The sequence below is a fragment of the Pan troglodytes genome, chromosome 12 (genome assembly GCF_028858775.2).
Source record: "Pan troglodytes isolate AG18354 chromosome 12, NHGRI_mPanTro3-v2.0_pri, whole genome shotgun sequence".
In the NCBI taxonomy this organism is placed as follows: Eukaryota; Metazoa; Chordata; class Mammalia; order Primates; family Hominidae; genus Pan; species Pan troglodytes.
Window position 1 is genome coordinate 37,380,201 of NC_072410.2, and position 26,625 is coordinate 37,406,825.

At 48.3% G+C, this 26,625-nt stretch overlaps 2 protein-coding genes across 18 annotated transcripts in view; one reads left to right on the forward strand and one right to left on the reverse strand.

Annotated features, from left to right (window-relative positions):
• The window catches only part of ELMOD3 (ELMO domain containing 3), a 37,023-nt gene extending 23,180 nt beyond the window's left edge, over positions 1–13,843 (reverse strand). For 2 of the 17 annotated variants that reach the window (XM_024354462.3, XM_009442755.3), the window contains exons 1-5: positions 13,756–13,839; positions 12,987–13,030; positions 11,383–11,671; positions 6,353–6,427; positions 5,447–5,516 (exon numbers count right to left, since the gene is read on the reverse strand). In XM_024354462.3, coding sequence (XP_024210230.1) covers positions 5,447–5,516; positions 6,353–6,427; positions 11,383–11,436 — 199 coding nt within the window. In that variant the 5' untranslated portion in view covers positions 11,437–11,671; positions 12,987–13,030; positions 13,756–13,839. Of the gene's footprint in view, positions 1–5,446; positions 5,517–6,352; positions 6,428–11,382; positions 11,672–12,452; positions 12,801–12,868; positions 13,031–13,414; positions 13,511–13,755 lie in introns of those variants that run through there. The other 15 variants (XM_024354461.3, XM_009442754.4, XM_054678561.2 and 12 more) reach the window with 12 other exon arrangements.
• Positions 13,844–13,861: 18 nt separating this feature from the next.
• RETSAT (retinol saturase) lies at positions 13,862–26,482 on the forward strand. The gene is made up of 11 exons (XM_525801.6): positions 13,862–14,241; positions 16,702–16,884; positions 17,542–17,783; positions 18,323–18,524; positions 18,983–19,180; positions 22,486–22,605; positions 23,849–23,987; positions 24,233–24,342; positions 24,416–24,582; positions 24,781–24,940; positions 25,198–26,482. Exons 1-11 carry the CDS (start codon positions 14,070–14,072, stop codon positions 25,335–25,337), a joined length of 1,833 nt encoding a protein of 610 aa, XP_525801.2. The 5' UTR covers positions 13,862–14,069; the 3' UTR covers positions 25,338–26,482.
• Positions 26,483–26,625: the final 143 nt, after the last annotated feature.

The following is a 26,625-nucleotide window of genomic DNA, read 5'->3' on the forward strand; positions in this document are numbered from 1 at the left end:
GCCTATTTTTTTTTTAAGAGATGGGGTGTCACTGTGTTGCCCAGGCTGGAGTGCAGTGGCTATTCACAGGCATGATCCCACTATTGATCAGCACAGGATTTTTGAACTGCTCCATTTCTGACCTGGGCCAGTTTTCCCTTCCTTAGGCCACCTGGTGGTCCCCCACTCCCAGGTGGTCCCCATATTGAGGCTGAACTTAGTGGGGCCACATGATCGGCATGGCACACTACAGCCCAGAATTCCTGGACTCAAGCAATCCTCCTGCCTCAGCCTCCTGAGTACCTGGAACTACAGGCACGCACTACCACATCTGGCTGCCTTGGATCTTAACACCCTCTGATCCTCTCCTCGCAGGTTTGCTAGAGTGAGCTTTTGAAAAGTAAGATTGGCCAGGCGCAGTGGCTCATGCTTGTAATCCCAGCACTTTGGGAGGCCGAGGCAGGCGGATCACGAGATCAGGAGATCAAGACCATCCTGGCTAACACAGTGAAACCCCGTCTCTACTAAAAATACAAAAAATTAGCTGGGCGTGGTGGCAGGCGCCTGTAGTCCCAGCTACTCTGGAGGCTGAGGCAGGAGAATGCGTGAACGCGGGAGGTGGAGTTGCAGTGAGCAGAGATCATGTCACTGCACTCCAGCCTGGGCAACAGAGCGAGACTCCGCCTCAAAAAAAAAAAAAAAAAGAAAAGAAAAGTAAGATCCGACATCACTGCTCAAAACCCTCCAGGGATTCTCCACAGTCCTCAAGATAAAACCCGTACTCTACAGCACAGTATCCACATAACTTCACAATCTACAGATGGTTCCCCAACTCATGACAGTTCCACTTAACAATTGTTTGACTTTTTGATGGATTTATCAGGGTATTAAATGCATTTTTCTTTTCTTTTTGTTTTTAAATTTTTTGTTTTTTTAAAGGCTAGTCAGGTGAAGCAGTGGGAGTGGAGAAGGAACAAAGACATCTGTAACTGGTTGTGATCAATTCGTTGTAAAAATCATTCTACTCGGACCAGCCTTAAATGCACTTCTGACTTAAATTTTTCATTTCCAATGGGTTTATTGGGATGGAAGTTCATGTAACTCGAGGAACATTTGTAGATTCTTCTTACCTCTCTAGCTTTGCCCCAGGGCCATCCAGAACTACCTGAAGTTCCTCCATGTGCTCTGCCCTCTCCCACCCTTGGTGCCTTTTCACAGACTGCTCTCCCTCTGCTGGAATCAAGACTCCAGGCACTGCCACCTTCAGTTCCAACCCCTGCTGGTGCAGCTCCCTCTCATTCTTCAGTTAGCTCTGACACCATCCTCGCCTGGATGCCTTCTTTGACCTCATCGGTCTGGATGAGGGGCCACTGCTCTGTGAGACCCTGACAACCCGTGCTTATCACAGTGTAGTCATTGTTTCTCCTACTCCACAGTGAGCTACATGAGGGCAGGTTTTCCAGAGGCTAGCACAGAGCTTGGCACATAATAGGTGCTCAACAAATGTTTGATGAATGAATGAATGAATGAATGAATGCAAGCACAATATAAGGGGGAGAAAAAAAAAAGAGCAGAAGGATGGGCTTTTTAGAGCCACCATCCAGCCCTTTTCTCCAAACCAGAGCTGTCATTCTCTGGCTCAAACTGCTAGCGGCATCTTCTGTCACTGACTTTTCCAGTTTGCTACAGAGGACATCAACAATGTGAAGGATGGGGAGACTCCAGTTTAATACCAAAAATATGATCTCTGCAGCCTCAGTGGTATAGTAGGTTGGGACAGCTCCTCTCTGCCTCACAATCTTGGCTGAGGACATCACATGACAATAAACTGTTGGGAGAATATACCTGCAGATTAAATGAAATGCTACCAGACACTAATGGATAATAAGGAAGAGAAAGCGGCTGGGAAGCAGTAGAGGATAGTTACTGAAGGCACACTTGAGAGCCAAACTACTTGTGAATGCTTCATCTCTGCCTCTTACTAGCTGTATGTCTTCAGGCAAGTTACTTATCATCTGTAACCCCTCATGGGGCTGTTGTGAGGATGGGGTAATTCTACTTCCTAGGAGAGCACGTGGCCCAAATGTAAGCTATTATTATCAACATAGGTGTGGGCTCAGGTCCAGCAGGGCAATGGACAGAGGCAGCGGGTGAGATGGGTCCAGGGTCCTAAATATCTGGACCTTTAGGAAATTCCATCTCACCTGCTCCAGTCCGGAGTAGCAGACACTGAGCCTTGGAGTTTCTAAGACAGCTTTAAGAGAATATTCAACCTTGGAGGATCAAGAAAATAAAACTTACTTTCAGCATAGGAGCTAAAAAGGAGGGACAAAGTGGCTGAACAAAAAGGGAAGAGTAGGCCGGGTGCGGTGGCTCACGCCTATAATCTCAGCACTATGGGACGCTGAGGTGGGTGGATCACCTGAGGTCAGGAGTTTGAGACCAGCCTGGCCAACATGGTGAAACCCTGTCTCTACTAAAAATACAAAAAAAAAATTAGCTGGGTATGTGGCAGATGCCTGTAATCCCAGCTACTTGGGAGGCTGAGGCAGGAGAATCACTTGAACTCGGGAGGCGGAGGTTGCAGTGAACCAAGATTGTGCCATTGCACTCTAGCCTGGGCGCCAAGAGTGAGACTCTGTTTCAAAAAAAAAGGGACTAGGGGAAGAGTAGAACAGCAGGATGCAATGCTTATTATGAAGCTGAACAGGATCCTTCACCCTCTTACCTTCATGCAGCTTTATTGATTTATTGATTCTTCACCTGTCAGAGCCTCATCTACCAGCAACTTAACCAATCCCTCCCCAACCCCATACACCCTCGCCTACAAACAGCTTGATCAAAGTCTGTGAGCCAGGAGCAGGAACCACAGTGGCAAGGGGGTGGGAATATGCTGTCAAAACAGGTTAGTCAACAAAAGTTCAAGGTTTCCACCAGCAATAGCAAGCTGGTGCTTAAAAACGCAACACAAATGCCTAAACCACGTAAGAGCTTCTCCTTTTCTCTTGGAACGAGGGAGATGCCTCCTACGTGTGACAGAAATACTGTTTTCCCCTGACCAACAGAAGAACACGGGGGCAAAGGACAAATAGTCAGGATAATTAACACAGCTCACATTAATTAGGTTATCTTTTTTCCTTTTTATAATTGTCTCCTTTATTTCAGCTCTCTTCCACTTACTCATATAGTCAAGAGCACTGCCAATTGAGTCAGCTTATTTATTAATTCTTTTTTACATTTATTTTTATTTATTATATATATATATATTTTTGAGAAGAAGTCTCGCTCTGTCGCCCAGGCTGGAGTGCAGTGGTGCGATCTCGGTTCACTACAACCTCTGCCTCCCGGGTTCAAGCGATTCTCCTGGCTAATTTTTGTATTTTTGGTAGAGAACTCCTGACCTTGTGATCTGCCCGCCTCAGCTTCCCAAAGTGCTGGGATTACAGGCGTGGGCTACCGTGCCCAGCCTACATTTATTTTTTACTTTTTTTTTTTTTTTAAAGTTAGCCAGAGATATAGGCACATGCCACTATGCCTGTAATCCCAGCACTTTGAGAGGCCAAAGTTGGAGGATCATTTGAGCCAGGAGTTTGAGACCAGCCTGGGCAACATAATGAGACCGTCTCCACCTAAAATTTTTTAAAAATTAGCTAGGCATGGTAGTGCACACCTGTAGTCCCAGCTGGAGCCCAGGAGTTCAAGGCTGGAGTGAGCTACAATCACATTACTACACTTCAGCCTGGACAACAGAGTGAGACCCTGTCTCTGGAAAGAAAAAAAAATATATATATATATATATATATATAATATATATATGTATGTATTTAAAGTAAAAATTATTAATGTATTAATGCTGGGTTTGTCACCATAAAGATAAAATTCCATTAAAAGAAACTTCACAGATGTCCAAATGATGTTCCTATATTAGAATATTTTTTAGCTACACATAGAAGCTCACGCTTATATTCCCAGATACTCAGGAGGATAAGGTGAGGATCAGCCTGAGCAACACAGCAAGAACCTGTCTCTTTTTTTTTTTTTTTTTTTTTTTTTGAGATGGAGTCTTGCTTTGCTGCCAGGGTGCAGTACAGTGGCATGATCTCGGCTCACTGCAACCTCTGCCTCCCAGGTTCAAGTGATTCACCTGCCTCAGCCTGCTGAGTAGCTGGGATTACAGGCGTGCACCACCATGCCCAGCTAATTTTTGTATTTTTAGTAGAGACGGGGTTTAACCATGTTGGTCAGGCTGCTCTTGAACTCCTGACCTCGTGATTTGCCTGCTTCAGCCTCCCAAAGTGCTGGGGTTACAGGCGTGAGCCACTGTGCCCGGTGAACCTGTCTCTTAAAAAAAAAAATTAGCTATGCCTGGTGGTACACAATTACTCAGGAGGCTGAGGTGGGAAGACTGCTTGAACCCACAAATTCTATGATTGCACCACTGCACTCCAGCCTGGGGGACAAAGCAAGGCCCTGTCCCTAACAAAAAAAAAAAAAAGAGTATTTTTTAAAAAGTTCATATTTCTAGTGGCCACGTATGGGTGCAGTGGTACAATCTCAGTTCACTGCAACCTCCACCTCCTGGGTTCATGCAATTCTTGTGCCTCAGCCTCCAGAGTAGCTGGAATTACAGGCACACACCACTACACCTGGCTAATTTTTAAAATATTTTTAGTAGAGACGGTGATGTGGTTTGGCTCTGTGTCCCTGCCTAAATCTCATCTTGTAAGTCCCATAATTCCCATGTGCTGTGGGAGGGACCTAGTGGGACATAATTGAATCATGGGGGCCAGTCTCTGCTGTGCTGTTCTCATAATAGTGAATAAGTCTCACAAGATCTGATGGTTTTAAAAACAGGAGTTTCCCTGCACAAGCTCTTTCTTTGCCTGCCACCATCCATGTGAGATGTGACTTGCTCCTCCTTGCCTTCCACCATGTTTGTGAGGCCTACCCAGGTATGTGGAAATGTATGTCCATTAAACCTCTTTTTCTTCCCAGTCTTGGGTATGCCTTTATCAACAGCATGAAAACGGACTAATACAATGGGGTTTCACCATGTTGGCCAGGCTGGAGTGTACCTTTCTCCGTAATCACTTGGCAAGTAGAGTGAACTTTAAATATAGTATGGGGAAGCGCCTTGCAAAGCAGATGAAGTAGAATAACTTTTCAAAGGCTTTTCCTATATTGTGTCTCATTTTCATAATATCCCTTTGAGGATAAGGGAGGTACTAATATTAGAGATCATATGGCTTGCCCAGAGGCACACAGTAAACCACTAGCAGAGGAAGATCAGAACTCTGGTCTTTTGATTCCTAATTCAGTGTTGATTCTATTTTTCCCCAAGGAATGAGACATCTACAAAATTCTGAAAGACAAGGAGTGAGAGAAATTCAAATGATGAACAGCAGATGCATGGGAAGGTCTGACTTGGGTCCCACCCAGACTTCAAGGGCCCTGAAGGGAACCTTACCACGTGGCTCCCATTCATTAGCTTCTGTGGTCAGAGCCTGGAGAATGCCATGGTTCTTCAACTCTGAGATCTGTAGAGGCAGCTGACCTTCAGCTTGAGGATAGAATCCACATACCCCCATATACACAAACGCTTCCCACCCACTGTACTGAATGTCCTTGACACTGGAGGCCAAAAGGACCTAGTGTGCCCTGATGGGTTGACTGAAGTCAGTTTTATTTTCTTTTACTTTTTATTTATTTATTTTTTGAGACGGAGTCTCACTCTGTTGCCCAGGCTGGAGTGCAGTGGCCTGATCTTGGCTCACTGCAACCTCCACCTCCTGGGCTCAAGTGATCCTCCTACTTCAGCCTCCCAAGTAGCTGAGACTACAGGTGTGCATCACCACACCCAGCTAGTTTTGTATTTTTAGTACAGATGGAGTTTCACTGTGTTGGCCAGGCTGGTCTTGAACTCCTGACCTCAAGTGATCCGCCTGCCTCAGCCTCCCAAAGTGCTGGGATTACAGGCATGAGCCACTTACTGGCCTTGAAGTCCATTTTAAATTGAGGCACCTGGAAAACTTCAACTATGATGTGGAACTTGGGTGATGTTGGGGACAAGTGTATGTCCACCTTGAATGTAAATAAACAAAAATTCATACACTCATTTCAGACTGTGGTGTGCCTTTGGTATTCTCTCTGCGTTTTATAGCCTGCTTCATTATGGCAATTATCTTATTAAATAGAAGTTGTTTTGTATGTTTGTGTTCCATACACCCTCCCCTCACTCCCCTCAAGTGTGAGCTCTTGGAAGCTAAGGTCTATGCCACCCTTGTGTCCCCAGTGTCTAGCACAGTTCTGGCACCACACAGTAACACACAACAAAAGCCCTGGCAGAAGGTACCAAGTTGTGGGTGATACATACAGGGATTCCTCTGAAAGCCAGAACACTCTTGTCCTTGTCATATGATGGAGAATATCCAGCAGACAATCTTTCGCCCTGTAAAACAGACAAGGGTCAATCTCCCAGGCACATATTAATCCCCCAAAGATAATAGTTTAAATGTCATACTTTTTTTTTTTAACTTTTAAGTTCAGGGGTACATGTGCAGGTTTGTTACATAGGGAAACTTGGGTCACAGGGGTTTGTTGTACATGTTATTTCATCAGCCAGGTATTTGACCTAGTACCCACTAGTTATTTTTCCTGATCCTCTCCCTCCTCCCACCCTCCACTTTTTCTTTTTTTTTTTGAGACGGAGTCTCACTCTGTCACCCAGGCTGGAGTGCAGTGGCACGATCTCGGCTCACTGCAAGCTCCACCTCCCAGGTTCACGCCATTCTCCTGCCTCAGCCTTCTGAGTAGCTGGGACTACAGGCGCCCGCCACCAGGCCCGACTAATTTTTTTTGTATTTTTAGTAGAGACGGGGTTTCACCGTGTTAGCCAGGATGGTCTCGATCTCCTGACCTCATGATCCACCCGCCTCAGCCTCCCAAAGTGCTGAGATTACAGGCGTGAGCCACCGGGCCCGGCCAACCCTCCACTTTCCAATAGGCCCCAGTGTGTGTTGTTCCCTTCTATGTGTCCATGTGTTCTCATCACTTAGCTCCCACTTATAAGTGAGGATATGTGGTATTTGGATTTCTGCTCTGTGTTAGTTTGCTAAAGATAATGGCCTCCAGCTCCATCCATGTCCCTGCAAAGGTAAATGTTGCAACTTTTCCCAGTACCACAAAAAAAGGATGAACTCTGGAGATACCAACCATAATGAATACTGTAAAGGAAAACTTCTGTTTAATCTGGTCCTAGGAAAAACTGCAAAAAGCTTAGTTAATGTTATCTCAAAAATTTTATACCAATTTCCTGGCTCTTTGAAAGTCTGAGGGTTCTGAGTGAGCGAAGTTTAGTGAAGCAGTTTCCTATGGCCTTTCTGCTCAGCCAAACCTATCCCCTGCTACAGATTAAAAACAAAAAACCGACCAAAATACTCGGCCAATTGTTTGTAACTCATTTCACAGATACAGAGCTAATTTTTCAATGTGTTCTTTTAAAATCCTAAAAATCACCAGGTGTGGTGGCTCACAGCTACAATCCCAGCACTTTGGGAAGCTGAGGCAGGAGGATTGCTTGAGCCCAGGAGTTCGAGAGCAGCCTGGGCAACATGGGGAGACCCTGTCTCTACTGTTTAAAAAATAAAAAATCATCATTTCTATAGTTTGTTACTAGAGAAGTTTCTCTGAACATATAGAGCACCAAGAAGTATGATGTATCTAAAAAAACCATATGGCACCATTGAAAAGAAGCCCAGAATATTCCCAGATGATACAATTCTGGAGAATGGAGAAGTAATTCTACCAGTGAAAGAATTTCCTGATCAACATCATTAAAGATTATGTAAAAATGTAAAGGGCTTATGAGCCTAAGTTTGTTCCTATGTTACCATATTCACTGAATTTTCTGGAAAAGTAACTTTAATAAAGTTTAATCTCAGAGAAAAAAAAAATCATTAAGGCAAAAAAGAAAAACCAGCCAGGTGTGGTAGCCCACGCCTGTAATCCCAGCACTTTGGGAGACCAAGGCAGGAGGATCTCTTGAGGTCAGGAGTTCAAGACCAGCCTGGCCAACATGGTGAAACCCAATGTCTACTAAAAAGTACAAAAATTAGCCAGATGTAGTGGCACATGCCTGTAATCTCAGCTACTCAGGTGGCTGAGGCACGAGAATGGCTTCAACCCGGGAGGTGGAAGTTGCAGCGAGCTGAGATTATGCCACTGCACTCCAGCCTGGGCAACAGAGTGAGACTCCATCTCAAAAAAAAAAAAAGAAAAACCAACCCAGTGGAAACATTAGAAAAAGGATATAGATGGTTTACACAAAAGGTAACTGAAATAGTGGCTTTTTTTTTTTTTTTTTTTTGAGATGGAGTTTTGCTCTTGTTGCCCAGGCTGGAGTGCAATGGTGCAATCTCGGCTCACCTCAACCTACGCCTCCTGGGTTCAAGTGATTCTCCTGCCTCAGACTCCTGAGTAGCTGGGATTACAGGCATGCGCCACCACGCCCTGCTAATTTTTAGTAGAGTATTTTTAGTAGAGACGGGGTTTCTCCATGTGGGTTTTTTTGAGATAGAGTCTCGCGCTGTTGCCCCACTTGGGGCATAGTGGCACGATCATGGCTCACTCACTTCTTGGCTCAAGGGATTCTCCCACCTCAGCATTCCAAGTAGCTGGGACCACAGGTGCACACCACCATGCCCATGTAGCCATGGGGTCTACATATGGTTGCCCAGGCTGGTCTCAAATTCCTGGGCTCAAGCCACCTTGACATCCCAAAGTGCTGGGATTACAGACACGAGCCATCCTGCACAATCACAAATTGGTTTTAAACATATGAACAAATGTTCAACCTCATTCATTAAAACAAAACAAAACAAAACAAAACAAAACAAAACAAAACAAAAAAAAGCAAAACAGAAAAACGTCACCAGGCGCCGTGGCTCACACCTGTAATCTCAGCACTTTGGGAGGCTGTGGTGGGTGGATCACCTGAGGTCTGGAGTTCAAGACCAGCCTGGCCAACATGGTGAAACCCTGTTTCTACTAAAAATACAAAAAAGTATTTTTTTTGTATTTTTAGCACACCGGGCGTGGTGGTGCACACCTGTGATCCCAGCTACTCGAAAGGCTGAGGCAGGAGAATCACTTGAACCTGGGAGGCGGAGGGTGCAGTAAGCCGAGATCGCATCATTGCACTCCAGCCTGGGCAAGAGAGCAAGACTCCATCTCAAAAAAAAAAAAAAAAAAAAGAGTCATGTAAAACTACTGTGTTTCATTAGTCAGATTATCAAAGATCAAAAAGTCTGATAACATGTACATTGGCCAGAGTGCATAACACACTGGAGAGTAAACTGTTACCACCTCTACAGCTTGATAGTACCTAATGAAATCATACATGTTTTGTACATGCGGGGCCTGATACTGCATTCTAGTAATTTATCTAACAGATATATTCATCCATGTGCAAAACCGACATGTTTACATTTATAGTGTGATTCTTTGTCACACTGTTTATAATAGCGAAAGGCTGGAAAAACCTAAATGTTCATTAATGGGCTGATTTACATAAATAAAAGCACATTCACTCAGTGAGATACTATATGGCCATAAAGACAAATGAGAAAGTGCTTTACTTTACAGGCAATATGGGACAATCTCCATGATGTATTAAGTGAAAAAACAAAGGACAGAGTCTATACACTATTTTACCATTTTATTTTTTAAAAGTACATAAGCACATTTGCTTGTCTCTGCAGAGACCATTTTCACAGTTATACCCAAGGAAGCAGTAGCTTTGTCTCCAGCAGAAAAACTGAGTGGCTGGGGGGACAAGGGTGGAAGGTGGTTTCTTCACAATACGTATATCGTTCTGTACTTTTTGCATTTTGAACCATGTGAATGTATTATGCCAAGGCCCTGGAATCCCAGATCATCCTGTTACTCTAATCCTTCTGCTTTTTTTTTTTTTCCTTTCCAACTAATGCTCATTAAACACAACTTTCATTTCTTCATGTTCCAGATGCAAGGATGGAGGCCAAAACACCTCACAGCTGACCAAGCTCCCTCGTAACGGAGCTCATGATGGCTAAGCATTTATTTCCCACTGTAATGCAATCAACACACCTGCTGCAGATCCCTCTCCTCACTTCCATCCCTTTGTTCATGTAGTTTTCCTCCAGAATACACCTCCACCCTCTTCTCTGATCAAGGTCAGTTCCACCTACTCAAGGCAACCTACCTTACTAGCTGGGGCTACAATGCTGTCTCACACCTCTAAGTCCAGTAACCCTTGTATGCAGCAAAAGTTCCTCTGCAAAAGGCCTGTATAAGGACCTTCTCTTATATTTCTTTTTTCTTTTTTTTTTTTTTTTTTGGAGACAGAGTCTCACTTGGTCACCCAGGCTGGAGTGCAATGGTGTGATCCCAGCTCACTGCAACCTCCGCCTCCTGGGTTCAAGCGATTCTCTTGCCTCAGCTTCCTGAGTAGCTGGGATTACAGGCATGCACCACCATGCCCAGATAATTTTGTATTTTTAGTAAAGACAGGGTTTCATCATGTTAGCCAGGCTGGTCTCCAACTCCCGACCTCAAGTGATCTGCCCACCTCAGCCTCCCAAAGTGTTGGGATTACAGGTGTGAGCCACTGCCTCCAGGCTCTTATATTTCTTTTATATGTTTCACAACCATTGGCACAGTACTAAGCACAAAATATATTTCTCAAATTTTTGTTGAAATTTTATCTCTAAAATATTTGGTGATTCATTGTGCTGAACAACTTCCTGCAGGCGTCTGTGTACCTGAGATTCATTTCATTCTTCCTTTCCTTCTCCAATTCAGTCCCCTCCAGTGTCCAAAGACTTCCCTCTTTGGAACAGTTCGCATACTACTACAGTGAAGAAAATCTTCCTGGAGACCCAAAGCAAAGGCTTTGTCCCAGTCTGGCCACTGAATCCCACAGCCTCCATTTAAGACCATTTTTGGGTGGGCAAAGTAGTGTGAAAGGTAAGGCATGTAGGGTTAGCTGCCCGGCTCATACAAAGACATATCACATTGAATTGAGTCCTGAGGATGATCAGGCCAAAGCAAGCGTTTCACAGGGAAGAGGCTAGTAAGGTAAATGATCCAAATCAATGAAATACAGATTTCTTGGGTGATTCCTCAGTGAAATTCTCCCCACTACCCAAGCAAAAAGAAAACAAAAATCTCATAACTCACTCACAAAACAAGCTATTAGGAAAAGCAATTGACCCTGAGGTGAATAGAAGCTCCTTCTTACAGAACAAAGAGAACTATAATGAGGGTTTCTAAATTTTTCCAAATATTCTCTTAATATATTCTTACTATACTTAATGATATATCTCAAACCAACACCACCTTTCCCAAATAAGAGTGCATGCTTACCTGTCCATCTCTTAATTCTTCTTTACTATGGAAAGAGCAAGATTTTTCATTCATGACTCAAAATCATTTGTTCATGTGAGCTTTGTCCTTGGGCCCAGAAAGCGTTTTAGTAAGGTCTGAGATCAGAAGCTATGTGGAGAGCCAGAGATCCAGTTGCTCTACCTTTGCCTTCCTTCTTGGCAGTCACTCAGACTAAGAGTAAGAAAACAGTCCCTTTGTGCCATCCGAGGGTGTAGGAGGTTTCTGTGAGTGCTGAGAGAAGTCCTCTGAGGTCTTCGAAGCCTCAGCTCTGCACAAAAGAAAAAAAAGAAATTGAAAAAGAAAACTGGTTTCACCATTCAGTTATGCCTCTGTTGACAATTTTTTTTTTTTTTTTTTTTGATTTGGAGTCTTGCCCTGTTGCCCAGGCTGGAATGCAGCCGTGCGATCTCGGCTCACTGCAACCTCCGCCTCCCGGGTTCAAGCGATTCTCCTGTCCCAGTCTCCCGAGTAGCTGGAATTACAGGCGTGCGCCACCACACCCTGCTAATTTTTGTATTTTTAGTAGAGATGGGGTTTCACTATGTTGGTTAGGCTGGTCTCGAACTCCTGACCTCGTGATCAGCCTGCCTCGGCCTTCCAAAGTGCTGGGATTACAGGCGTGAGCCAACACGCTCGGCCTGTTGACCACAGGATGGCAAAAAGGGGACCACACAGGGGACTGTGAGCTGGATTCTGTGTCCAAAAGGCAGCAGCACCACTAGAAGGGATGGGGTCTGTTTCCGACAATGGAGTTACTGGGACCTGGGCCAGCTTATCAAAGGCGTGAGGCTAAAGGTGTCACCTTGGTGGGTGGTCTTAGCTGAAGTGCTCAGGCTTTGTTTAGGCCTCACACACAGGTTGGGTCAGGGGCTTATAATACTAGACCTGGTTCCAACAATGGTAGAAATTCAAAATGCAACACGATGTTCTAACCTTTCTCAGTTATCAGCAATACTGTGCATGTGGCAGCTGGCTAGCCAGTTTGGGCAATTCTAAGTCTTTCATCTGACATTGCTTCCCTCAGGAAAAGGGCTGGACAAGGCTCATACCTCATCACAGGGGAATTGGACATCCGGAATGTCTGTCACATCAAAAATTGCATCCTAAGTGGGCAGATGGCCCACACACAACTGACAATCATAGTTCACAACTTTGGGTGACTAAGGAAGGAGGGTAGCCTCTCTATGAGGTCAGCCCTCCACTGTGGTAATAATGATCAGGATTCCATAAAAACTGGCTGCTGGTGTCAGGATGCTTTGATTCTTAACACTGAGTGGAAGAATACCTCCTGGCTCTTGGGCTTGACATGTGGCTCACTGTAATCCTGGGGACAGGGCAATGCCCCCTTAGTCCTGGCACCCCAGGAACTAAACTGCTCTCACTGTGGCCTCTGGGGCCTCAACATCTGCCTCCCCTTTCCTTTTCCTCCATCATGGCCTCCATGACAGCCTATGACAAAACACACATTGGCCAGCCTTGGCAAGGTGACAGGCGGGTATGGTAATAGCAATCTCAGGAGGGCTCTTCTGTTGCTGTGTAGAAAATGAACCAAGTAGCATAGAATCGTGACCAGCTTTCCACACCTGGCTGGAGCACTCCTGGGGCCTTCAGTAGGGAAAGTTACTATCTGTAGCAGAGAAGAAAAGAGCAACAATTCCATTAAACAAGGAAGTACTCAAAGGCAAATTCCTGATAGTTGGACCTAAGGAAACGGCCTTCCTGTAAAAATGGATCCTTCTCCAATCAAGTATTCATTATGCACCCTCTTTAGGCAAGGAGGGGGTATGATTCTTCAACTGCTTGCTGGAGGTTAGATTCTCTGCATAGGAATTTAAATTAGATGGGCCCTTCGCTGATCCTTTCACCGTGCTTGTCCATGGGCGGCTCCCCGTCCCCCAGGTTCCCCACGGATGGGGTGTCATTAGGGACCCGCCATAGAGGACTCCGTCCCAGGCGGGCCCCCAGGACAAAACTATGGGCCACTTTGAGGGGCACAGAGACAGACGCTCACCGGTTGTGATGCGCAGGTAACAGGGAGCTCAATTCATCATGACACCCAGTCAGACAGGGGCTGTGAGCAGCCTTTGGACAGAACTTTCGCATAGCCTGGAGGCGTAAGACGAGGAAAGCAATTTAACACCTCAAGGCAGCGAGTCCAGGGCAGAGCTAGGACCAGAACTCAGGACTCCTGTCTCCCAGTCGGGATTCTCTTTCAGTCTTACAACTCTCGGCCTTGTCTCGCCCCATAGTGATAATTTCCACCGGATCACAGTCTCCCTCCCTCCTCAGGCCGGCTGCTAGCTCCGCACAGGCACCAACCACTCCCCTTGGCAAGTGTTAACGCGTTCTCACCGTTAACAGAGCTTTCCAAACTTGGGGGTCCCGCCGCCTCGGCTAGGCCTCATCTGCTCATGCGCACAGCCGCTTGCGTGTCGGCTCCCCTGGCCCCGAGAACTACATTTCCCAGTAGGCAATGGAAACCCAAAAGAAGTGCGGAGAGCCGGGAGGGTCAATCATCACCTGAGAGTTGGCTCTTCGCTGGCTGGCTGGTTAATCAGTGCTCAAAGCTGCCTCCGCCTCCTGACTGGAGAGCCCGGGCGGAGCCACAGTCCTAGAGGCTGAGCGCAGTCGGAGCTGTCCCATTTACCCGACCCGACGCCGGCGTGATGTGGCTTCCGCTGGTGCTGCTCCTGGCTGTGCTGCTGCTGGCCGTCCTCTGCAAAGTTTACTTGGGACTATTCTCTGGCACCTCCCCGAATCCTTTCTCCGAAGATGTCAAACGGCCCCCAGCGCCCCTGGTAACTGACAAGGAGGCCAGGAAGAAGGTTCTCAAACAAGGTAGCAGGAGGGACCCTGGGGTCCGGGGCTGCACTCGAGGCTTTCTCACAGATTTGGGTTCTCATTTTGCCAAGGCAGCCGCTACCAGACGTGGGCCTTAGTTTCCCCATATGTAAAGTACTAGGAGGGCTTCCTTGCACGTGGAGGAGCAAGTGTGCAACACTGTCGATAGCCTTTGCCCTAGTAGGCCCCGGGAATAGTAGTCCCAAGGGTGTGGTCATTGTCCTTGGTTTGCAAGGTGTTGGCACCCGCCCTGCCACTTGTAATCCCCGTGGCTCGTGGAACTGATAATCCCCGTGACTCATTCCTCCACTTGGTTCCAGGACCTTAACTTTTTCACCTACCCTCCCATGCGAGCTCAGGGGTGTGGGGGAGCAGCACAGAAATGCGTAGGAAATTGCGTTTTGCCCGTCCGGTGATTTAACAGGCTTTGCATGGTCCCAAATCGTAAGGATTGAACCCTAGTTCTGAAACTTTGGCAGAGGTTCAACAAGGCGCCTCAGGCTCAGAGCCTGCTCTCCACTCTCATCTTTGAAACATATTTTGTGGTTGCTTCTAGAGTTTAAAGAGTTCTGCTGCTTTAAAAAATAATGGATCACCTGTTTGATCTACGGAGTCCCTCTCACTTGTAAATTTTAGAATTCTCCGTGTCATATCTTGCTACACAATCGGAGACAGTACTGTTCTAAGTGGAAGGACTAATCATCTGGACTTCTGAGAACTGAGTTTTAGCTTGGACTCTGTCACTAATTTGCTGCATAACCATTAGCACCTACCTGGGCTGGTCTAAAAATGAGATGACTAGCTTAACTGCTTTTCAAACCGGATTGTGATCTATTAGTGGGCTATGAAATCAATTTAGTGAGTTGCAACTGGCATTATTTATTTATTTATTGAAACAGAGTCTCGCTCTATTGTCCATGCTAGAGTGCAGTGGCGCGATCTCCGCTCACCGCAACTTCCGCCTCCTGGGCTCAAGTGATTATCCTGCCTCTGCCTCCCGAGTAGTGGGCATGCCCAGCTAATTTTTGTATTTTTAGTAGAGACAGGCTTTCCCCATGTTGTCAAGGCTCTCGAACTCCTGGCCTCAAGCGATCCGCCCACCTCGGCCTCCCAAAGTGTTGGGATTACAGGCGTGAGCCATCACGCCCGGCCACAACTAGTATTTTAGAATGCAGTAGAATAGAAAATATCAGAGTGCATTATACATAGTTCCACTAAGTATTGCATTGTGACACTTGTTTCATGTATTTATCTTATATACTTACATGTGAAATTTTTTTTTACTATTGATCTCTCTAAAAACATTAAAAAAATAAGCAGTTTGCCAAGTTCTCTTGTATCTTGAAACATCCCAGATCTCAGTTCTTTGCCAGTGATTGTTGAAGAACAGATCTTGTGTCGGAAGTACCCATATAGCACCACTTGCTATCCAGTTTTGTCTTCTGAGAAGGTGCTGCCTCCCTCAGCACTGCCCCCAGACCTTCCCTATGGGAGGGGCTGGTGCTGTGATTTCTCAGAGCTGCAGCCTCTGAGCAGTTCTGTCCTGCCCAAGCCTTTTCATCAGGACCTGGAAGAGCCACCATAAGACCCAGCTATTCCACTATTGCTTGCAGACCCTGCATCTTCCAAAGAAACCCGGCTTGTGGGCTGGTGTGTTGGCTCATGCCTGTAATCCCAGCAATTTGGGAGGCCGAGGTGGGTGGATCACTTGAGGCCAGGAGTTCAAGATCAGCCTGGGCAACATAGCAAGACTTTGGCTCTATAAAACATAAAATAGGCGGGGCGCGGTGGCTCATGCCTGTAATCCCAGCACTTTGGGAGGCCGAGGCAGGCGGATCACGAGGTCAGGAGATCGAGACCATCCTGGCTAACATGGTGAAACCCCATCTCTACTAAAAAATATTAAAAAAAAAAATTAGCCGGGCGTGGTGGTGGGCACCTGTAGTCCCAGCTACTCGGGAGGCTGAGGCAGGAGAATGATGTTGAACCCAGGAGGCGGAGCTTGCAGTAAGCGGAGATTGCGCCACTGCACTCCAGCCTGGGTGACAGAGTGAGACTCCGTCTTAAAAAAAATTAAATACATAAAAATAAAAATAAAATGGCCCAGCATGGTGGCATGCACCTGTAGTCCCAGCTACTCGGGAACCAGAGGCAGGAGGATTGCTTGAGGCCAGGAGTTCAAGGCTGCAGTGAGCTGTGATCACATCACTGCACTTCATCCTGGGCCATAGTGAGACCTTGTCTCAAAAAACAAATAAGCAAAACCCCAAATCTGCCTGGCTGGTTCTGAGTATTCCCAGGTAAAATGTTTGAAACATGTTAGTCAAGAGTTCTATGCCAAACTGCTCTAGAGGTTTCTTGCACTGTACAAGCTAGAGAAGTCTTCTTTGGTTTCCCTATCTTTGCTATTTCCCTGCCCCTGCCTGAGAAACCCACCCTTTGGCCCTTCTGCTGTAGCTTTTTCAGCCAACCAAGTGCCGGAGAAGCTGGATGTGGTGGTAATTGGCAGTGGCTTTGGGGGCCTGGCTGCAGCTGCAATTCTAGCTAAAGCTGGCAAGCGAGTCCTGGTGCTGGAACAACATACCAAGGCAGGGGGCTGCTGTCATACCTTTGGAAAGAATGGCCTTGAATTTGACACAGGTAAGACTTGTGTGGAAAAGGGTTGGGAGCATGGCTGTATGTTGAAGAGGCTTGGAGCAGCCCTTGTGGGGTGATACTGAGCATTTCTGTTGTTTTGGAAGTGCCATCTTCTCTCTGGGTACTTTTTTTCTTTGTTTGTTTCAGACAGAGTCTCACTTCATCACCCAGGCTGGAGCGCAGTGGTGTGATCCCAGCTTACTGTAACGTCTACCTCCTGAGTTCGTGATTCTCATGCCTCAGTCTCCCGAGTGGCTGGGATTACACTCAGTAATCCCACCAAGTGGGCCACCACACCCCGCTAATTTTTTTGTATTTTAGTAGAGATGGGGTTTCTCCATGTTGGCCAGGCTGGTCTTGAACTCCTGACCTCAAGTGATCCACCTCCCTCTGCCTCCCAAAGTGTTGGGATTACGGGTGTGAGCCACCGTGCCCAGCCTCTGGGCACTTTTCTTATGTGACAGCATAGCTACTGGGAGTTGAATCAGGCAGGGATCTGGTGGTTTCTGCTGTGACACCTCCCTACGGACAGAGTGAGCAGCTCACTCTGGGCGTGAACTTGGCCAGGCCAGATAAACTCTTCCACCTCACTTCCTCAGCCACCTTTCCAGGGCTCAATCCCCATATCCCTTTACTACTTGTTTTTCCATCTCCCAACAGGAATCCATTACATTGGGCGTATGGAAGAGGGCAGCATTGGCCGTTTTATCTTGGACCAGATCACTGAAGGGCAGCTGGACTGGGCTCCCCTGTCCTCTCCTTTTGACATCATGGTACTGGAAGGGCCCAATGGCCGAAAGGAGTACCCCATGTACAGTGGAGAGAAAGCCTACATTCAGGGCCTCAAGGAGAAGTTTCCACAGGAGGAAGCTATCATTGACAAGTATATAAAGCTGGTTAAGGTAACATGGACATGCTGAGGACCCAGAGTTTGTTCTCGATGAGGCTGGCTTTCTTTATTATTAGTGGAGGCACTGGGGGTGGAGAGTGCAGTGCGGGAGGCAGGAAGGGAGGAAGAGTCATATCTGTTCTTAGCTCAGCCTCCACCCAAGTCCATCCAGTTCTCCGTCTCTCTCTCTCTGGAGCCTTGGCTCCACAGCTGCTGCTGTCACCCTGGCCTCTGGGGATGCCCTGCTCTCCTCCCTGACTAGGCTGGCTTCCATGACATCAGATCACTACTCCTTTTTACTGCATCCGAGACCAGATTGGGATTTTTGAAAAGGAATTTGAGCAGGAAAATTAAAAGCAAAAAAAGGACTCATCCGAGTATAGGATGGGAAAAATTCACAGAGTATAGATTTAAAAAAAAATATTCAAATTCAGCAAAGTTCAGTCAGGGGTAAGTGTTGCTGGATTATTGGGCTGGTCCAGGCTATGGGGATAGCAGTTCTGTCAAAGCGGTTCTAGAGGTGAGGCCTGCTGTCCTCATTCACTCCCCCAGGTGGTATCCAGTGGAGCCCCTCATGCCATCCTGTTGAAATTCCTCCCATTGCCCGTGGTTCAGCTCCTCGACAGGTGTGGGCTGCTGACTCGTTTCTCTCCATTCCTTCAAGCATCCACCCAGAGCCTGGCTGAGGTCCTGCAGCAGCTGGGGGCCTCCTCTGAGCTCCAGGCAGTACTCAGCTACATCTTCCCCACTTACGGTGGGTACTGGGCCTGGGCTCTGGGCAGCTTCTGGAGGAGGAACGGCTGCCCTCTCATCTCTCAATCTTTCTTCTCGACCCTGCCTGGCGGACTGATATGGAGCAGTGTAAACCCCAGGCCCTCTGGAGCTTGTGGATGAGAAGTCTGGCCACCTGCTGGACTCCTTGGTCAAAATTCTGTTCATCCATGCCTTGGATGATTTTTCAATTCAAGCAACACTATCCTCCTTGGTCTTGGCAGCATGGCAGTTTGCAGGGAGGGTATTCCTACTGGCGCCAAGATCTCTAAGGTACCCCATGTCTAGATGGAAAGGCTCCTCTGGCTGCCTTGGACCCTGAGGAACATGTGGTTCCTCGGATAGACTGGGCTGTGTGTTATCTCACAGAATTCCACGTTCCTTTCTGAATGGTGCTGGTGCCTGCTCTTGCCTGCTCACCACCCTTCCTTCCTTCTGCAGGTGTCACCCCCAGCCACAGTGCCTTTTCCATGCACGCCCTGCTGGTCAACCACTACATGAAAGGAGGCTTTTATCCCCGAGGGGGTTCCAGTGAAATTGCCTTCCACACCATCCCTGTGATTCAGCGGGCTGGGGGCGCTGTCCTTACAAAGGCCACTGTGCAGAGTGTGTTGCTGGACTCAGCTGGGAAAGCCTGTGGTGAGAGCCCTGCCCCGCCCTGCCCTTCTGGGTCCCTGGGTTGGTGTGGGCGAGACCTGGGGTCTCCCTGAGACCGGAAGGAGTAGGAGAACTGACCTCCTCATGGAGGCTAAAGGTGAGAATCTGCCCCAGAGCAGGGTCCAGGGATAGTGATTAGTCCAGAAATAAAAAGGAAGCAGGAAAGATAAAGGATTGGCCGGGCATAGTGGTCCAAGCCTGTAACCCCAGCACTTTGGGAGGCTGAGATGGGAAGATCACTTGAGCTCAGGAATTTGAGATCAGCCTGGGCAACATCGTTAAACCCTGTCTCTTTAAAAAAACAAAAAAAACAAAAAAAAAACAAAAATATGGCTGGGCATGGTGGCTCACGCCTGTAATCCCAGCACTTTGGGAGGCCGAGGCGGGCAGCTCACAAGGTCAGGAGTTTGAGACCAGCCTGGCCAATACGGTGAAACCCCGTCTCTACTAAAAATACAAAAATTAGCTGGGCATGGTGGCACGCACCTATAGTCCCAGCTACTTGGGAGGCTGAGGCGGAAGAATTGCTTGAACCCAGGAGGTAGAGGTTGCAGTGAGCTGAGATCATGCCACCGCACTCCAGCCTGGGAGACAGAGCGAGACGCCATCTCAAAAAAAAAGAAAGGAAAAGAAAAGAAAAATAAAGGATTGCATGGTCCCCAAAGAACAGTATTTATTTATTTATTTAATAGATAAAATTATTTACCCAGTAATCTATGACTGTCTTCTTTTTTTTTTTTTTTTTTTTTGAGTTGGAGTCTCGCTCTGTTGCCCAGGCTGGAGTCCAGTGGTGTGATCTCGGCTCACTGCAAGCTCCGCCTCCTGGGTTCATGCCATTCTCCCGCCTCAGCCTCCCGAGTAGCTGAGACTACAGGTGCCCGCCACCACGCCCAGCTAATTTTTTGTATTTTTAGTAGAGACGGGGTTTCACCATGTGTTAGCCAGGATGGTCTCGATCTCCTGATCTTGTGATCCGCCCACCTTGGCCTCCCAAAGTGCTGGGATTACAGGCGTGAGGCACCGAGACCAGCCGACTGTCTTCTTGAGTGTAGAGACTGTCTTTTATCTTTGTGTCTATAAATCTTAGCACATATTAGAGGCTCAATAAATGCTGTTCAGTGGCCGATAGAATGAATGAGTAACCTTGGATTCCACAGGGTAGTATGGAGGCCAGCAAGGTTCCCTGCCTCTATCTGTAAAGTGGGGCCCAGAACCTTATTACCCTGGCTCAGGTTGATGCTGTAACCCGCACAGGGACTCAGAATCCCAGTATAAATGAACTCTTGGAATAGAGGGTCTGTGCAAGAAGGACTCTGTTAAACAGAATAGGCCATATATGACTAATGGGTGCTTAAAGAAGCCAGGGAAGCAGACAAAAAGAGGCCTGGGAAAAACTGGGCTGATGTAGACATGCATTTATCAGAGGAACCTTTCAAGGAGGTGATAAGTGGGGGGTCCAGTGCAAAATGAAAAATGAAGGAGAAAAGGCCATCAGTGATCTGAGAGAATCCATTAGTAGAAGAGACTGATAAGTTACCGGGTGGTAAGAGAGAGGTGGCTGTCGGTTGGGCAAGGTTTTCTCTGATGTCCATGAACAAGTTCTCCTTTCAGCTGAAAGGGGTCCAGGAAGCAAGGTATCAGTTGAGTTAAATACAATCCAGATATATTTGTTTGTTTTTCAAGTGCTAGGTAATAAAAGATAGAGATAAAAGAGGCCGGGCGCAGTGGCTCATGCCTGTAATCCCAGCACTTTGGGTGGCCAAGGCAGGCAGATCACCTGAGGTTGGGAGTTCGAGACCAGCCTGGCCAACATAGTGAAACCCTGTCTTTACTAAAAATACAAAAATTAGCCAGGGCCAGGCGCGGTGGCTCACGCCTCTAATCCCAGCACTTTGGGAGGCCGAGGTGGGTGGATCACAAGGTCAGGAGTTCGAGACCAGCCTGGCCAGTATGGTGAAACCCTGTCTTTACTAAAAATACCAAAATTAGCCAGGCACGGTGCTGGGAGCCTGTAATCCTAGCTACTTGGAGGCCAGGATAGGAGAATCGCTTGAACCTGGGAGGCGGAGGTTGCAGTGAGCTGAGATTGCACCACTGCACTCCAGCCTGGGCAACGGAGCGAGGCTTCATCTTAAAAAAGAAAAAGCATTCATTTACTTGCCATCTGGAGGCGTGTGCTGAGGATGGGGATAACAGACAGCACGGTGGAACAGGGGAAACCTCCTGGAGGCACAGGTGTTGGAGCTGAGTAATAAAGGGTGAGATGAAGCTAGCAAGCAGATGAGGTTGGAGAATATTCCAGGAAGGGGAAGCAGCATGTGCAAAGGTGTGGAGATATGAAAGAGCTGAGTGTTTTCAGGCATCCAGAAGTATTAGGTTGAACAATAAGAAACTGCCATTTTTGTAGGTAAGAAATGGTTGACTCTCAGCTGTTTGATATTGGTTCTGCCTAATAGTTTAGTGGGAGTTTAGTGAGAGTGACCAGAGATGGATGGAGCTGGACACACAGAAGGGACCACATTGCACAGGCTGCTGTAAGATTTTGGAGGTTCTCTTATCCAGGATGAGGCATCATTGCAGGGTTTTATTTTTATTTTATTCATTCATTCATTCATTCATTTTTTTTAGATACATGGTCTCACTCTTTTGCCCAGGCTAGAGTGCAGTAGTGTCATCATAGCTCACTGTAGCGTTTAACTCCTGGGCTGAACCCATTCCTCTGGCTGAGGAGATAAGACTACAGGTGTGCACAACTCCATACAGCTTAATTTAAATTTTTTTTTTTCTATAGAGACAGGGTCTCACTATGTTGCCCAGGCTAGTCTTGAACTCCTGTACACAAGCAATCAGTCCTCTTACCTCAGACTCCCAAAGCGCTGGGAGTACAGGCATGAACCACTGTGCCTAGCCCCGATTGGAGGGTATTAAAGAGTATTTGGAAACAACTCTGGCAGCAGAGAAAAGGGCCTGGATTTCCAGTGGAAGGTCTTTAGCCCTTGAGCTTTGTCTGGGATTTGGCTCAAACACAGAATATATACAAACATACACACACACAGGTGGGTACAGAGCTAGGGAAAGTAAGCCCAAGCAGTTGTAGGATAGTGTGAAAGCACCTGAAGTTATTCACTCACTGTGCATTTTCCCAGGGGCCTGCCCTGCCTGAGTCTAGGTAGCTGGACTCCAAGGTCTGAGAAATGGGCACAGGCAGAGAGAGATCCATGGGGGCCGTGGGCCTTTCTCTTCATCCCAGAGCTCACAGACCCTCAGCCAAGCTCTTGTGCCTGCAGGTGTCAGTGTGAAGAAGGGGCATGAGCTGGTGAACATCTATTGCCCCATCGTGGTCTCCAACGCAGGACTGTTCAACACCTATGAACACCTACTGCCGGGGAACGCCCGCTGCCTGCCAGGTAAAAGGCGGGTCTGCACTGCCCCTCTTGCAGGTTCCCCAATGTGTCCCCTTCTGGAGCCAACTTGCTCCGTGTGGGTCATGCTTCTCCTCTTCTTGGCCGGCCCTCTGATTGTCCTTAAGCAACAAGGTGAGAACGCTACCTCTAACATCATCCTAACCCTAGCATTTAATGTTGGGGAAACTGAGGCCCATACAGATTAATTACAGTCCTGAGGCCACTCAGCTGAAAGGGGCAGGGCTGAGCAGAGTAGCTGGTCTGATTTGAAAGCTCCGCTCCTCCCACCCTTCTGGGCTGAGGGGGCTTCCAGAGAAGAGGCCTCAGGAAGAGAAGCAGGAGAGCAGGCAGCCCACAGGGAGCAGAGCCGCCGAGCCAATGCAGCTAAGAGGTCCCGCCACCTTCATGTAACTGGATCTGAGGAAGGGAGGCCGCTGGGAAGAGGGGACCAGTAACCCAGCAGGGGTGAGAGAGAGGGGCCCAGATGAAGGACTCAGGATGGGGCGGGAGCTGGAGAGCACGGAGTAGCTCCGGATATGGTATGGCGGAAACCTTGACTGGTGCAGGAGCTAGAGAGCAGGGGAAGGAGCCCTGACCCCAGAGGGTGGGCCCGGGAGCTGCTCCCTGAGGAGCCGGGGAAGGGGACAGCAGAGCGGGCTGGGGGGTAAAGCGAGGTCCTGGCTTTCCGCATGGGGACTGGGTGGTAAGGCAGTTGTGATTGTCTCCAGGGCATAGGGTGGTTTCACCAGCGCCAGCCTCTCCTTCCTTCACCCTGCGTGGCTGAGCCTGCAGCCTGCTCGGCCTCCCCTCTCTCAGACTCTCAGGAGCTGAAGGGGTGAGGCAGAGATGGCCCAGGGGCAGAGCAGGGAGGTCAGGCATGGTGCACAGGCAGACTCTGCCTTTGCTACTTCCTACCTTTCTCTCTGTGACCCTGACCTCCCTTCTCCCCTGTCCCAGGACCTCTGGGAACTGACACTGTCCTGGGCCAGGCAGCCCTGCTAGAGTCATCTGTCCCTCCCACCCCCCTCTCACTGTCTGGTTACAATTTTCCCTTGTCTATGAATTTTCCTCCTGAACACGATCTGAAGGCCTCAAAAATATTTAGTTAAATGAAGGAAGCAGAGTGGCCAGGGGCCCGGCATGCCTCAGGCAGGTGCCAGAGCTGGCACCCCAAGGCTCTCCTGGGAGCAAGGAGTGGCCGTCTCCGGCCATGGTCCACACAGGCACCAACCACTCCCCTTGGCAGGTGTGAAGCAGCAACTGGGGACGGTGCGGCCCGGCTTAGGCATGACCTCTGTTTTCATCTGCCTGCGAGGCACCAAGGAAGACCTGCATCTGCCGTCCACCAACTACTATGTTTACTATGACACGGACATGGACCAGGCGTAAGGTGCACGTGTGTGTGTATGTGTGTGGCCCGTGCCTCCCTGCTTGACTCAGAGAATGAGCAGAGGTTATGGAATGGGAGGAAGTGGGCAATTTCCAATTTGCACCTGGAAGTTTGTCACACCAAGGCTGTGGCTCAGCTTCACCCCTGTGGGGAGTCCCTAGGGATGAGCAGTCCTTGCAGTGGTTCTGGGGTTTTGAGGACAAAAACCTGGAGATCGCACCACACTCTTGTCACACGCAGGATGGAGCGCTACGTCTCCATGCCCAGGGAAGAGGCTGCGGAACACATCCCTCTTCTCTTCTTCGCTTTCCCATCAGCCAAGGATCCGACCTGGGAGGACCGATTCCCAGGTGGGGCTGCACGTCCCGGGTGAGGGGGTGGAGGGAGAGGCCGGGCAGTAGTAATATCAGCTCTGATCCCCAGGCCGGTCCACCATGATCATGCTCATACCCACTGCCTACGAGTGGTTTGAGGAGTGGCAGGCGGAGCTGAAGGGAAAGCGGGGCAGTGACTATGAGACCTTCAAAAACTCCTTTGTGGAAGCCTCTATGTCAGTGGTCCTGAAACTGTTCCCACAGCTGGAGGGGAAGGTAGGGGGTAAAGTATTTGGGGTGGTGACGAACCTCACGGTGCTATTTCTGCCCTTTCCTTGAGACGGGAATCAGGCCCCAAGACATGAGCCCCAGGGAAGGACAGGGCACCCATCCCTGCAGTCAGCGAATGGGAACGAGTGGAAGAGGGAGGGGAGCCAGGATCTCACACGCCTGCCCCACCCTTTCTGCCCTCAGGTGGAGAGTGTGACTGCAGGATCCCCACTCACCAACCAGTTCTATCTGGCTGCTCCCCGAGGTGCCTGCTACGGGGCTGACCATGACCTGGGCCGCCTGCACCCTTGTGTGATGGCCTCCTTGAGGGCCCAGAGCCCCATCCCCAACCTCTATCTGACAGGTATACTCACTGCCCCATGTTGTCAGGACCTGAGACCCTGGGCCCCTGTCGCCCAATGTCCTCTGTTCCTGTCCTCAGGCCCTGCTGTCCCCTGCAGCCTCCCATCCCCTGAGCAGGGCTGCCTGGGCAGGCTGTGGCCCCTGTCTGATTGGAGCCAGCTCTGGGTGGCCCTCATGTGGAGGGAAGAGCACCAAGGCCCCACCCTCCCCTGGGCCTGCCTGGGTGCACGCTCAGGGGCCTCTGCTCTTGCCTCCTAGGCCAGGATATCTTCACCTGTGGGCTGGTCGGGGCCCTGCAAGGTGCCCTGCTGTGCAGCAGCGCCATCCTGAAGCGGAACTTGTACTCAGACCTTAAGAATCTTGATTCTAGGATCCGGGCACAGAAGAAAAAGAATTAGTTCCATCAGGGAGGAGTCAGAGGAATTTGCCCAATGGCTGGGGCATCTCCTTTGACTTACCCATAATGTCTTTCTGCATTAGTTCCTTGCACGTATAAAGCACTCTAATTTGGTTCTGATGCCTGAAGAGAGGCCTAGTTTAAATCACAATTCCGAATCTGGGGCAATGGAATCACTGCTTCCAGCTGGGGCAGGTGAGATCTTTACGCCTTTTATAACATGCCATCCCTACTAATAGGATATTGACTTGGATAGCTTGATGTCTCATGACGAGCGGCGCTCTGCATCCCTCACCCATGCCTCCTAACTCAGTGATCAAAGCGAATATTCCATCTGTGGACAGAACCCCTGGCAGTGTTGTCAGCTCAAGCTGGTGGGTTCAGTTCTGTCCTGAGGCTTCTGCTCTCATTCACTTAGTGCTACGCTGCACAGTTCTACATTGTCAAGGGAAAAGGGAGACTAATGAGGCTTAACTCAAAACCTGGGCATGGTTTTGGTTGCCATTCCATAGGTTTGGAGAGCTCTAGATCTCTTTTGTGCTGGGTTCAGTGGCTCTTCAGGGGACAGGAAATGCCTGTGTCTGGCCAGTGTGGTTCTGGAGCTTTGGGGTAACAGCAGGATCCATCAGTTAGTAGGGTGCATGTCAGATGATCATATCCAATTCATATGGAAGTCCCGGGTCTGTCTTCCTTATCATCGGGGTGGCATCTGGTTCTCAATGTGCCAGCAGGGACTCAGTACCTGAGCCTCAATCAAGCCTTATCCACCAAATACACAGGGAAGGGTGATGCAGGGAAGGGTGACATCAGGAGTCAGGGCATGGACTAGTAAGATGAATACTTTGCTGGGCTGAAGCAGGCTGCAGGGCATTCCAGCCAAGGGCACAGCAGGGGACAGCGCAGGGAGGTGTGGGGTAAGGGAGGGAAGTCACATCAGAAAAGGGAAAGCCACGGAATGTGTGTGAAGCCCAGAAATGGCATTTGCAGTTAATTAGCACATGTGAGGGTTAGACAGGTAGGTGAATGCAAGCTCAAGGTTTGGAAAAATGACTTTTCAGTTATGTCTTTGGTATCAGACATACGAAAGGTCTCCTTGTAGTTCGTGTTAATGTAACATTAATAAATTTATTGATTCCATTGCTTTAACATTTGAAATTTATTTTGGTTTTTTGTTCAAGAAAACAAAACTATTATTGCGATGGCATTTGCAGAAGCTCAGTAAAACACTATATACTGAATAACACCAAAATAAGCTTTAAAAAAATAAAATTAAGGAATTATAAAGTTAC

Bases quoted from the DNA above. Each gene is read 5' to 3' on its own strand.
- RETSAT (XM_525801.6), top strand. From the start codon at position 14,070: ATGTGGCTTCCGCTGGTGCTGCTCCTGGCTGTGCTGCTGCTGGCCGTC. The intron at 18,525-18,982 runs GTGGGTACTGGG...TTCCTTCTGCAG, and splicing joins CTACATCTTCCCCACTTACG to GTGTCACCCCCAGCCACAGT. The intron at 24,941-25,197 runs GTATACTCACTG...CTTGCCTCCTAG, and splicing joins CCCCAACCTCTATCTGACAG to GCCAGGATATCTTCACCTGT.